Here is a 14,138-nt window from a genome sequence, read left to right as displayed (position 1 = left end):
GTTAAAAGGAAAGAGAAGTCAGCTTGAATAGCTGGACAAGTGTGGAACAATTTGAGCATCAACATAAATAACAAAAATAATGGATTACACCGCACTGACTAAAATAGATGTCATTTTCTTTTGGACGTAAGATAAACTGGTAAAAGATCTCAATAAGAATTTACAACAATGGAAACATGAAGGGTGTATAAACATACCAAAAGATGCTCAGCTTCATTATGAATCAGAGAAAATGCAAATTAAGGTCACAAGATACCATTTTACATGAACCAGATTGATAAAATAAAAAAGGATGTAGAATAACATAAGCTGCTATCGGAATAATACATTGCTGTTGGAAGTAGTCCAATCATTTTAGAAAAACAATTTGGTATTTATAAAGTCGAACATGTACATAATTTACCACCCAACAAGTTTACTACTAGGTAAAACACCCTAGAGATACTCTCAACATATGTGCCCTAGGAGATACATGAAGAATCTACAGCATTATTTAAAACCAAAAAAAGAAGTTGGGGGGAGAGGAGAGAACCTAAACGTCCTTCAACAAGAAAATGAACAAATGAATTATACTTTATTTATATGATGGAAAATATATAGCAGTGAAAATATTTGAATTCTAGTTACATATAAGTAGCAGAAATCTGAGTGAAAAAATAGTATTTATAAAATGCCATTTGTATAAACCTTACAAAGAATGTGAACATTTAATAATAAAAATATATATGATTTAGTAATCCACGTATGGTAAAGTTATAAAGAAAAGCAAAATGATTACAATTCAAAAAGTCAGAATAGCGGTTACCTCTAGGAGCAGTGAGGGGATGAGCTCAGGGCATACAGGACTTAAAAGTAACGATAAGGTTCTATTTTCCATTTGGAGAATAGGCTCCTGGTTGTTTATTTTATGACTGTGTTTATAACTTCCTTACACATTATAAATGTCCTTTTATATGTATAAATTATTAAGAAAACGAAAATAATGGGATATTTTGACAACTGTAAAATTATCAGGAAAAGAACATCAAAATTATAAAAACTAATGAGAGAGAAGACAAACGTTTGTTTTTAAAGGACAACCATTCAAGAATATCAACCAACCAGCTTTTGGGTCTTTGTTCTAGCTGTTCCACCAACCTAGAGATCAGTTTCTTTCATATCTATTTGGCGAGCTCCTTCTCCTTTTTCCAATCTTTGTTCTACTCCCCTTTCTCAAGAAGACCTGCCCTGACCACCTCATTTGATTTTTCCATCTCCTACCCCCTGATCTTGGTGCTCCTGATCTGCCTTACCCTGACCTTTTCTTTCTTCTAAAATCTTTTTTTGTATTTTTTTTTTTTTACAGAGATGGGGTCTCACCCAGGCTGGTATTAAACTCCTGGGCTCAAATGTCCTCTTGCCTCAACTTCCCCAGCCACCATACCTCGCCTAAAATCCTTATCACCTTCTAACATCCTACATAATTTACCCATTTACTATGTTTATTATTTATCTTCTGTCTTCCTTCTTTCCCCTATGCTGTTAGAATGTAGTAATATGAATGCTGGTGTGTTCCACATGCCTGGATAGTTGACACTCAGTAAATGAACTTTTTTACTTTTTTGTAAAGATATGGTCTTGCTATGTTGCCCAGGCTGGAGTGCAGTGGCGTGATCATAGCTCACTGCAGTCTCAACCTCCTGGACTAATGCGATCCTCTCACACCAGCTTCCTAAGTAGCTAGTACTATAGGCATGCGTCACCATGCTAAAATGTTTTATTTTGTAGAGATGAGGTCTGGCTCTGTTGCCCAGGCTGGTTTCAAACTCCTGGCATCAAGTGAACCCCACCTTGGCCTCTCAAAAGTGTTGGGATTACAGGCATGAGCCACCATGTTGGGCCCTTCTACTTTTAACAGGCAACTCCTGGATAATGTATCAGTCCCAAGGTTCTGTTTCATAAATTATTTCTTTTACTGATAATGCATAAGTTGGGCACAACTTCAATCAGATAATATGACCCAAATTAAATATTTGTGAGTGGTCTATCAAAACACGGTCTGCTGATTATATCACAATGTGTGAACATTTCAAATATTCACAAATCAAATATTAATTAGGAGTTTATTTTAAGGGCAAACTAAATGGAAAAGAACAATAAAAAATTATTACCATGTGTATATAAATGATCTTCCGTAATTTACATATATCAATGTACCCGACAACATACACTGCAAATAATGATGCAATCTGAAATTTAAAAAGAAATTAAAAGTAAAAAAGATAAAATGAACAGCCACAAGAATGAAGAATATTTTTATTGTTGTTTCAACTGATTTATATCTACACACAGTGAGTTCTTTTGTTTTCCTTTTATCTGCCAATTTATCATTAAATATAGTCAATATATTAATATAGAAAATATTGGTTGATTTTTCTCTCTGATACACAGCTCTCTCAATCATGTGAATTGTCTACTTTGTCGATCGTCCAAAACAATACTCATTTTAATTTCAGGTCAACCCCACTGTCAACATGTACAATTAAAAAGTGCCTTATCTAATCAAAAAAGACGAAAATGTAATTATAACATGACAACTAATACATAATTGGGGAAGGTACATTAAACTGAAAATAATTATGCAATGCATGTGTGCATAAAAATACCTTAATTTCTGCTTGACAGTTACTCTTTACAAGTATCTCCATCAGCGTTCTTTCATTAATACAAATATTCAAGAGTTAGTTATAATCAAATTTATCAATTTCAAATTGAGTACTTTCGCTGTAAAGGTATTTTTAATTTTCTTTTCCATTTGGAAGAAAGTTGTATGTTATATATCAATAATTCTAAGAGTATTGGAATTATTTAGATGAACTGATTAAATGATGATACAGTATCTCTTACATAGAGGTAATATGTCAGACAATGCCTCCACACCCTTCCTCATAGAGAAAGCAACTCAAATTAAATTCTCCCTGTCCTACTACAAAAGCATAGCATAAACAGATAGCAAAATAAACATATAACTTAAGTTTCATTCATCAATTTTTTTATCTCTAAAGCAATCTACAACAAATTTTTCCATTAGTGAGAAAAACAACATTTTCCCTTTATTCAGAGTTACCCATGGAGAATACTGCATTTCTTGGGGTGCCTGATATGACCCAACAACTGTGGGGAAGTGTGTGTTATTACTCAACATAAGCCCCACAACATAAGGTCCCCTTCACCTCCACAGAAAAGCAGGCGGTGTCCACTATCAGAAGCAATGAGAATGCTCCCTTTTCACGCCAAGGGCTAAGTAACACACAGTACATTTACAGGGTGGAATTTTAAAGACAGAATCTCAGAGACAATTTTAAACCAGAAACTGATTGAAAATGTTATCAAACTAAGTTACACAAACGAGTCTACAAGACAAGATCAAAGTAAAAAGTAGTACAAATAGAGCCTATTTTTTAAAATAATGATAAAACCAACTAACTTTACTGAAACCTACTAAGTACCAGGTACCGTGTTAAGAATCATATACATTACTTCATCTGGTCCTATCCGCAACCCAGTAAAGTAGGTTCTTTTATTATCTCTATTTCAGAAATAGAGAAATGAGAAAACCTAAAGTAAGAAAAGTTAACTATTTTATCCAAATTAAAAGGCTACTGAATAGAATTAGGACTCAAATCCAAGTCTAACTTCATTTCCCAAGCAAGACGTTCTAAAAAATATTAAAAGGTGGCCAGGCGCAGTGGCTCACGCCTGTAGTCCCAGCACTTTGGGAGGCCGAAGCAGGCGGATCACGAGGTCAGGAGATCGAGACCATCCTAGCTAAAACAGTGAAACTCGTCTCTACTAAAAATACAAATAATTAGCTGGGTGTGGTGGTGGGCGCCTGTGGTCCCAGCTACTTGGGAGGCTCAGGCAGGAGAATCGCTTGAACCCGGGAGGTAGGGGTTGCAGTGAGCCAAGATTGTGCCACTGCACTCCAGCCTGGGTGACAGAGCAAGACTCCATCTCAAAAAGAAAGAAAAAACAAAAAAAGCAACTGTTCAACTGCTTTATACAAATATACCAGTACAACAACAACAACAACAAAATAGTAGGCAGGGAAAAAATGAGTATGTAATTTACTCCCTCTCTCAACAAGCTACCTCCATTTATAATGGGCAAGAGTACATGGAAACACAATAGATAAATTTCCAGACTGGTAGAGAGAATTTTGTAAGAGATGAACTGGTTAGCTATTTATCCTGTAATCCTATGTGTCTTTATTCTACGTGCAAGAATGTACACAACTATTCATAAAAGAAACATTTTATGTAAGAGAAATACTATAGATAAGAGAAATACTTAAAGTTATAGCACTAGTCCTCTTTTAAGCACATTAACAATACTGAATAACAAAGATAAGCATTCTTACAAATTTGAGTTCAATAAATGCATTATGTTAGGAAGTAAATAATTAACAATCATTAAAAAATAATTCTACATATTTCTCTACCCTGAACTTTCTTTTGTTCAACATTTCTAAAAAATGTTTTAGAAAAACATTTTTCCTAGAAAATGTTTTAGGACTCAGAATCATAGAACATCTCAGTTATAATTTTATGCAAATGAGTTCACACAGTCAAACATGCTAAGCTTAAAACAACTTAAAATATAATCAGCTCACCTGAGTAAGAAGTACAAATTGGGCAAACTGCCAAGGAAGCATGAAAAACACATTGGAAATGCAGAGTGCAATCAAGCTTCCTTTATAAAGTTTTGTAGCCCTTGAAGAGATAAAATTAAGTATTAGTAAGTTTAAACACAAAATAGTCTAGCATGGCTCCAAACTGCTGCAAATTAGAATCTCTAAATATATATGATCTGGTTATAACACAACCTAAACATAAAATGAACCAATGGGTTAGAAATTATACCTTCTGATACTCAATTACAACAATTTTCTTTGAAAGGTAAATACCCATTATTGCTAACAATAACACAGACAGAAGGAGGGTGGCTGGGTCACTATATTCATGCACATTTTTTTCAAATTATATTTTGGTGAATCCATGTCTGAATATTTAAAAATACTGATTCAACAGATTCACTGGTTAGAAAGGCAGGAGATGCCTGTGAAAAGATGACAGCAGTGTATTTTAAGTGCTAAGTATTACACAGACAACTAGTGCAAGAATGTAGAATAAGAGCTAAGCGGCTGAGAGAGATTTTGTACACTTGTGAGATAAAAAGTTGGGTCTGGCACAGGTAGGAGAACACAGAAAAGTTAAGTGGAGGAAAAGATATGGGGGCCATTCTGAAGCAATCTTCAGAGATCTCACTATGGTACTGACTTGTAATTTAGGAGATTTTAGGAGATTTTAGATTTTAGATGACTTTATCCTCTAAATCTGCAAGCCAACGCAAAGCCCCACACGTGTCCATCTTCACAGAAGCGGAGTGTGCATGTTAATATACTGAGGTGATGGAGTGTAGGCAGCTTGGATACAGTAAAGACATCCTGGTTAGACAAACCTACCTGGAGCATAGAGCACCATTACGAAACGCCTTTCTTCACTTCTGGAAGTATCCCTTCCCCAAAGGACATCCCTCTCTGCTATTTTAATCCAACAAAAGTACTTTTAAACTCCAGATAACCTTTTAATGAGCTATGAAGTCAACTTATGGAATAAAATTTAGCATTTAAAAATGGAGATCAGCAGAGTGAAACGGAATATATATGACTATATCCTACGTACGAGCGGTTCTATTCTGTGACACTTTTCAGTTGTGTGCATACATGTATGTGTATTCTAAGCCACAGTGTAAAACTTATTTCTTATTTCTCATAGATCATAGTCCAAAAGTTTGAAAGCCACTGTCTAAAATAAAGCTTTTCTCTACTGCTTTTGAATACCAAATTTGATTTTCATTTTATGGGTAACAAGAGACATTAAGATTTCTGAACAGAATTTAGTACCAATCTGGCAGCTGGGTAAAGAATGCACTATGGGGAGATAGGAATGAACAGAAAACAAAGAAAATCCAATTGGTGATCAAAATAGCTCTGACCCAAGACAACAGAAATGGAAACATAAATATTGCCAAGGATAATTTAAAAAAAAAAAAAAAAAAAAGCTAAGAACAATCAAGAAAAAGCTAAGCTGTGCTAGTATTAGGTGATTATATAAACTGAATTTCTAAAAATGCTTAAAATGCAAAACTGGACAAAACCAATTTGTTAAAATATACCTCTAACCTTATTTATACATGATTCCTAGCATTAAGGAACAGTCTCCTTTCCAGTTTGATAACAGTATCCTCAGCACTGCAGCCTGCATCAACACTGTTCAGCTTCTTGGCTCCCCCAAGCCATCACCACCCACCACCTCCCTCTCATGTCACAATATGTCAACTACAGGTAGAAACCAAGAACTAAAGGAAATGGCTGCTCTTCCAAAGGAGACAATGTCAGTAAGAAGGATGAAATATCAGAAGATGAAGATGGCCAATAGAGAGAAGGTTGCTATCCTTCAGAAAAAAGACTGCAGTGTCCAAGAAAGCAAAATGAAAGCCCACACTTCCAAGCAAGCAGTCACAGCCACACCAAGCAAGCAGGGAGCCACACCAACTAAGGAGCATAACCAGGAAAGCCATCGCAATCAGAAGCTGCCAATGAAGATGGCAAGGAAGATCAAGATGGGATGGATCTGAACCAGGAGTGATGAAAGCAGCATCTGATTCAGCTTCAGATGGCCAGGAATATGAGAAGGGAAATGTCAACCAGAATATAAACAGAGACAATGAAGAAGGTTCTGAAGAAAGGAAATTTCTCTAAAACTTTTCAGCAAAAAGTAAAGACAGGTATGAAGAGGTAGGTAAAGCTGAAAAAGACAATGATAAGAGACTAAAGAAAACATAAAAAGCTTGTCACAGAAGGACCTGGAGCCAAAAACAGAGAAGAATCCAACAGAAGGCAGCTCTTAAAGGCAGGAAACAGCAACTGGAGAGGCCCCATCCAGGAAGGCAGAATAATGGCCTCCAAAAATATCTGTGCCCTAATCCCTGGAACCTGTGAACATGTCATGTTGCATGGCAAAGGGGAACTAGGGCTGCAGACGGAATGAAGATGACTAATCACCTGGCCCGACAGTAGGGAATATATCCTGGATTATCCAGGTGGGCCCAATGTAACCACAGGGTACTCAAAAGTGGAAGACAGGCTGAAGAGAAGGTTGGAGTGAACTGACAAAGAAGGACCCAATCCACCATTGCTGGTTTTGAAGATGAAGGAGCCACAAGCCAAGAAATGCAGGCGGTCTCCCAAGAAATGCAGGTGGTCTCCCAAGAAATGCAGGCGGTCTCCCAAGAAATGCAGGCAGCCTCTTAAGAAAGGCAGGCGGTCTCCCAAGAAATGCAGGCAGCCTCTAGAAGCTAGAAAAGGCAAGAAAATTGATTCTCTCCCCTCCCACTCTGCGCCCTCCGGAAGAGTGTAGCACCTCCAATACCCTGATTGTAAAACTTCGGAGCTAGAGAACTCCAAGACAGTAGATCCTAGTTTGTGGTGACTGGCTACACAGCAACAGGAAACTAACACTACCTTCCATGGTGCAGATGGACTAAAGGAAGCAGCGCTCAGTCCCCGGAGCAGCATCCACCCAGCTACTCAGGGACAGATCAGATCAGTGAGTGAAAGAAGATTCAAAGATTTGCCTTCACTGGATTTAAGACAGGAGCAGAGGTAGAAAAGCAGGAAGGAACTAGAGACTGATGGGCAGTCTGCTGTCTGCACTACACTGGAGAAAAAAGCCATGGTCAAGAATGTGAATGTGGAAAAACAGCATCTGTGGTGGTGAATCAAAGACTCTTACAGCACAACACTTCTTACAGAGATGTTTGAGAAGGGACCGTTGCTCAATGTGCCTCAGAACCAACAGGGCACAGCTAAAGGTTATGAATTCATAGAGGTTCACCTTATTTGAAGGTGCTAAAGAAGCTTTAAACCCTATTAAAGAGGAGTTTAGGAGACAGCTAGAGCTACACAGACTTTAAAAACATTACCCATCCCATGTTCTATGAAAGGTCTGTCTAAAGACACTACTATGTAGGAGACTAAAAGCCATGTGATGGTTCTATGCTTGCTGTAACATTCAGAGGGAAATACAGATTGCCCAAAGCGTTTGGCATAACAGACTTCAACAAAGTTCTTCCGAATTCGGAGGATCACTGAAGGGAGTTATCGGTCTGAGTCATCTTCAGATTTTTATCATGCTTTGTTCCATTTTTCCATAGCCCCCATTTGGTTTCATTTTTACCCTCTGAAGCAAGGCAGCTCAATATTTGTCAGCAGAAAGGGAGAGAAGTGTGAATTCTGTGAATTACACTTTGCCCCAAAGGATTGTATCTTACAGGATACACTATAACAAGACCAGCCTTTACGTTCTTTCTGCTCATTTTCAGGAGGTTATACTGGTAACAGAAGAAGACTTGAGAAAGTGGAAACGACAGGAGAAGTGAAAGCAAATGTGTTCCTTCTCAAGCAGTCACTGTGGACCACAAAGAAAAAGGAAGAGGAATAGAAGGCTGATAGAGGAAATGGTTTTGGTACTATTTTTAAGTTATACTCTTAAAATATTTTTACTAACAACAGCATCATATTGGTTATTTTATTATATTGACTTTATTATGGAAGATCAAGAAATTCTAGTTTAAATTATTTAATGCAAAAAGAAATAAGGTTAAGTCAAAGTTACCTGAGAATATGAGTCACTAGCAACATTTGAAGAACAAGAAACGGATATGAGAAGCTTTCACGGAGAGGTGGTGTCCACATTACACGGGTACACTGAAAAAAAAAATTCATAGTATAGTACACTTGCTAAATTTACTAAGATAGACATTCCAAGGAAAAATTGCTATTTATAAATAAAATAAAATTATTTTGAACACAATTTAAATGGCATGTTGTAAAACAAACTACTGGACTTTATTCCATAAACAGCAAAACTAGCATGTGAGAAACATTACTGACAGAGAAACATGCGGCTTAAGATCATGTAAAGCATTAGTATCATGAATTGTCAACAAGAAAATACCAAAAAAGATGCAACTACATCTTAAAAGGGAGGAAAGTACCAGCAAGAAAATGTTCTGCCAAATTTTAGAATATTTTGAGTTGATTATTTATCTATTGTTTGTCTTCTTTCCCATGAATTTCAGCAAAACTATCCATAACCAGTACTTGAGAACTCTTTGTAGTCATTAATTTTAGTATTTTCATTCACAGTGCTGCTACAAAGGAATATTCCATTTTTGGTTTTACTTTTTTGCCTAAGCTCCCCTTGGTTGCAAAATATTTAAAAGTAGGTGGTAGAATCAAATTAAGTAACAAAAGTCCTAAAATTGTTAAGCAAAAACCTTTCTGAAAAGCTCACTTTGGACATAATTAAGCAATGTACTATCACAGTTGTAATAACGTCATTTTTCTGTATATATACTAAACATATTAGTAAGTTCATCCTTCCATCATCAGAAAACAGCATAGAATTAAATACAAGCAATCTGATATTAAGTCACACTAAAATAATGATGTCTTTCAATGCAAGCAGGGGTATCTAAGACTCCACAGAATGACAAAGACCATGTCAGAAATAAGTGTTTCCTATATTTTAGCTCTACCTCAGACTACTGAATATTTCTAGTACTGCTATAAAAAGACTGAGCCAGTTTACTCTTTTCTACCAAGCTCACCATCCTTTATGAAACTGACATACATATCTATTTATGAATGAACTACTCCCACAAGGGAATGCTGAAAAGATTGAAAAGGTCTGCTGATAATGTATAATGTTGTTACTAGAATGCAATTTTTTAAAGCTGTTTATTAGATTAACTGGAGAGTTCAGTATGATTGACAGTAAGATACATAGGCAAACTGCGTTTCATTGCCCTTTACTATGCTTCGCAGATAACGTCTGTTACAAATTGAAGGTTTGTGGCAACCCTGCATCAAGCAAGTCTATCAGTGCCATTTTTCCAAAGCATGTGGTCACTTCACATCTCTGTGTCACGTTTTGGTAATTTTCACAATATTTCAACCTTTTTCATTATTACTATATCTGCTATGGTGATCTGTGATCAGTAATCTCTGATATTACAATTGTAATTGCTTTAGGTGCCTTGAACCATGCCCAATAAGATGGCAAACTTAATGGATAAATGTGTGTGTTCTAACTGCTCCACCGATCAGCCACTCTCCAATTTCTCTCCCTCCCAACAGGCCTCCAAATTCCCTGAGACACAATAATATTAAAATTAGGAAAACTAATAAGCCTAAAAGGGCCTCTATGTGTTCAATTAATAGAAAGAGTTGTTCATCTCTCACTTTAAGTCAAAGGCTAGAAAGGATTGAACTTAGTGAAGAAGGCACGTCAAAATCTGAGAGAGGCCAAAAGCTAGGCCTCTTATGCCTAACAGTCTGGAATGCAAAAGAAAAATTATTGAAGGAAATTAAAAGTAAAACAACCTTATAGATGATATGCAGACAGTTTTAATGTTCTGGATGGAAGATCAAACCAGCCACATTTCCTTAAGTCAAAGCCTAATCCAGAACAAAACCCTAACTCTCTTCAATTCTATGAAGGCTGAGAGAGGTGAGGAAGCTACAGAACTAGCAAAGGTTGGTTCATGAGGTTTCAGGAAAGAAGCCATCTCCATAAGATAAAAGTACAAGGTAAAACAGCAATGCTGATGCAGAAGCTGCAAGTTATCCAGAAGATCTAGCTAACATAACTGAGGCAGGTGCCTGCACTAAACAACAGATTTTCAGTGCAGATGAAAAAGCCTTCTATTGGAAGAAAATGTCATCTAGGACTTTCCTAGTCAGAGAGGAGTCAGTGGCTGGCTTCAAAACATCAAAGGTCAGGTTGACTCTCTTGTTAGGACCTAACACAACCAGTGACTAACTTGAAGCCAATATTCATTCACCATTCTAAAAATCCTAGAACCCTTAAGAATTACACTAAATCTACTTTGCACGTGATCTACAAATGGAGCAACAAGCCTAGATGACAGCACATCTGTTTTAGCATGATTGACTGGATATTTTAAGCCCATTCTTGAGACCTACTGCTCAAAAAAAAGATTCTTTTCAAAATATTATTGCTCATTGACAATGCACTTGGTTACACAAGTGCTTGGGTGGAGACGGATGAAGTGATTAATGTTGGTTTCATGCCTGCTAACACAGCATCTGTTCTGCAGCCCATGAAGCAAGGAGTCATTTCAACTTTCAGGTCTTATTATTTAAGAGATATGTTTCATAAGGCTCTAGTCGCTATAGTGATTCCTCTGATGAGTCTGGGAACATGAAATTTAAATCCGGAATGGATTAACTATTTCAGATACCATGAAAATCATTCTGATTCACGGGAGGAGGTCAAAATATCATCATTAATAGGACTTTGGAAGAAGTTTATTTCAACCCTCATGGGAGACTTAGATGGGCTCAAGACTTCAGTGGAGGAGGTAACTGCAGATGTGGTAGAAATGGCAAGATAACTAGAAGTGGAGCCTGAAGATGTGACTGAACTGCTGTAATAGGGGTAAAACTTAAAGGATAAGGAGTTGCTTCTTAAATGAGCAAAGAAGAGTGGTTTCTTGAAATTTCTTGAAATGGGATCTACTACTGGTGAAGATACTGTAAACATTGTTGAAATTACAACAAAGGACTTAGAATATGACATAAACTTAGTTGCGAAAGCAGTGGCAGGGTTTGAGAGGACTGACTCCAATTTTGAAAGTTCTACCGTGGGTAAAATGCTATCAAACAGCATCACATGCTACAGAGGACTCTTTCGTGAAAGAAAGAATCAATCAACACAGCAAATTTCATTATTATCTTATTTTAAGAAATTGCCACAGCTATCCCAATCCTCAGCAACCCCTCTGTCAGCAGCCGTCAACATCAAGGCAAGACCCTCCATTTGAACAACTTGCTGAAGGTTCAGATGATCATTGGCAGTTTGTTTGTTCATTTGTTTTGGGACAGAGTTTCATTCTGCCGCCCAGGCTGGAGTGCAGTTGTGCAATTTCAGCTCACTGCAGCCTCCGCCTCCGGGGTTCAAGCAATTCTCCCACCTCAGCCTCCTGAGTAGCTGGGACTACGGGCACCAGCCACCACACTCGGCTAATTTTTTTTGTATTTTTAATACAGAAAGGGTTTTACCATGTTGACCAGGCTGGTCTTGAACTCCTGACCTCAGGCTATCTGCCTGCCTCAGCCTCCCAAAGTGCTGGAATTAGCAACTTATTTTTAAATTACGGTATGTACATTGTTTTTTAGACATAATGCTATTTCACACTTAACAGACTACAGTACAGTGTAAACATAACTTTTATATGCACTGGAAAACCAAAAAGTTTGCATGACTTGATTTATTATGGTATTCACTTTATTGCCCCAGTCTGGTCCTAAACCTGCATATCTCTGAAGTATGCCTGTATGATCAAAATTTGTAAAGCCATCAGTCTCTGTACAAAAACAAGTATTCAAACAAGCAAGTATTCAAACTATGCAATGTGCAATTTGAGAATTTTCTTCATACAGACGTTTCCCCCACATTTGTTACCCACATTCAATGACATTATCATCTCTCAGGAATTTGTTTCATTTAATAGCTGAAGTCACTCAGTTCACCAAAACTGAATTACATCCTCTGAAAGTAGGGACAAGAAAACCCAATTACAGGACTGTAATGAAGGGCAAGGTCTTCTCCCTCCAAAATTCTGAGTGCATGAAATCAAATGTCCATGAAAGTGCTTTCTATTGTTTCTCTAGTAACACAACGTGCTTTACTGGATCTGGTACAAACATAATTGCCATTCCAGATGACCTCAAATACTTTGAAAATAGTGAAGAGATTTGATTTAGTCATGCCTTATGTTTCAACAAGTAAATATTTTTTCTTTCTCTCTAATTTTAAATGTAAAATAAAAATAGTGTGACAGTTTAAAATGTCAATGCTTTTTAAAGGCATTATTTTGAAATTTGAGATTTAAAGGAAATATACATGTGAACTGCTTCAAAAAAGGGTTATACAAATGTATGTTATCTTTAAGTACAACAAATTCACTTACTGTGAAAATAAATTCAATAAAAATCTTAATTGCATAAACTGCAATCATCTAGTATATAATTTTTAGCACACATTTCATAACACTGATTATATTGCAACATAATACTGTGTAGATATTAACAACAGGCTTTTATTTTCTGCGTAATAATTTTTAATCATTCACTCAAGAATCAATAACTAAGGAATCTCAAAAACAGCTTAATTTTTCAATCTCTATTTTCAATCTATTAACTTACAATATTGGAAATACAGCATAATCTAATTGATTTATCTTCATAACTTCAAAATAAATAGAAGAACAACTGACTAGTGAGTCACAAATTGTGGTTAGTATTAGTATCAAACAGATCATGTTTAAGATTTATTCCAAGAGTTTTTACTAGAGTTACTATTTGCTGGATCAATCCTAACTTGCTACTATAATGTTTAGGTTTAAAACAAATTACCTACCTCTGACTGCTGCTTTTCTTTATTGACTATACTATTGCTTTATATTGCTTAATATTAACTATAATAATGCTTCAAACACTATATGAGTGCTTCCTTAAAAGATTGCTGGCACTATGAAGGTTATGCTACCTCTCTTCAGAGAATGTTATAGTTGTTAAGAATCCTGCTAATCCTGCTATCCACATAGAACCACAAAAATGCTAGGTTTAAGAGACATGGCTTGAACATCTTCTGTTTGATGCTACTTAGGGCAGTCCTATTATCTAGGAAGACTTTTAGTTTGGAGTAGGCTTTGAGGATCTCAGGGCGCTGTATCTTGATAATAAGTAAGCCTGGTTGCTTTCTTGGCGTTTTGGTCTATTTTTGTACCATACATACGTTGAGTATTTCTTATCCAAAATGCTGTGACCAGAAGTGTTGGTTGGATTTCAGTTTTTCAAATTTAGGAATATTTGCATTTTAATTACTGGTTGAGCATCTCTAATCCAAAAAAAAAAAAAAAAAACCAAAATCTGAAATGCTCCAATGAGAATTTCCTTTGAGAATCATGTTGGCATTCAAAAAGTTTTAAGACTTTTGGAGTATTTC

General features: G+C 36.4%; 1 protein-coding gene across 1 annotated transcript in view; it reads right to left on the bottom strand.

Annotated features, from left to right (window-relative positions):
* The window catches only part of DPY19L1 (dpy-19 like C-mannosyltransferase 1), a 108,819-nt gene that overhangs the window by 36,036 nt on the left and 58,645 nt on the right, over positions 1 to 14,138 (bottom strand). The window contains exons 8-10 of the mRNA XM_028845871.2: positions 8,718 to 8,809; positions 4,652 to 4,751; positions 2,151 to 2,228 (exon numbers count right to left, since the gene is read on the bottom strand). Of these exons, the coding sequence (XP_028701704.2) occupies positions 2,151 to 2,228; positions 4,652 to 4,751; positions 8,718 to 8,809 (270 nt within the window). The remainder of the gene's footprint in view (positions 1 to 2,150; positions 2,229 to 4,651; positions 4,752 to 8,717; positions 8,810 to 14,138) is intronic.

This window comes from Macaca mulatta, chromosome 3 (genome assembly GCF_049350105.2).
Source record: "Macaca mulatta isolate MMU2019108-1 chromosome 3, T2T-MMU8v2.0, whole genome shotgun sequence".
Lineage (NCBI taxonomy): Eukaryota > Metazoa > Chordata > Mammalia > Primates > Cercopithecidae > Macaca > Macaca mulatta.
The sequence above is the reverse complement of the archived record's forward strand: the minus strand, read 5'-3'. Positions and strand labels throughout refer to the sequence as shown.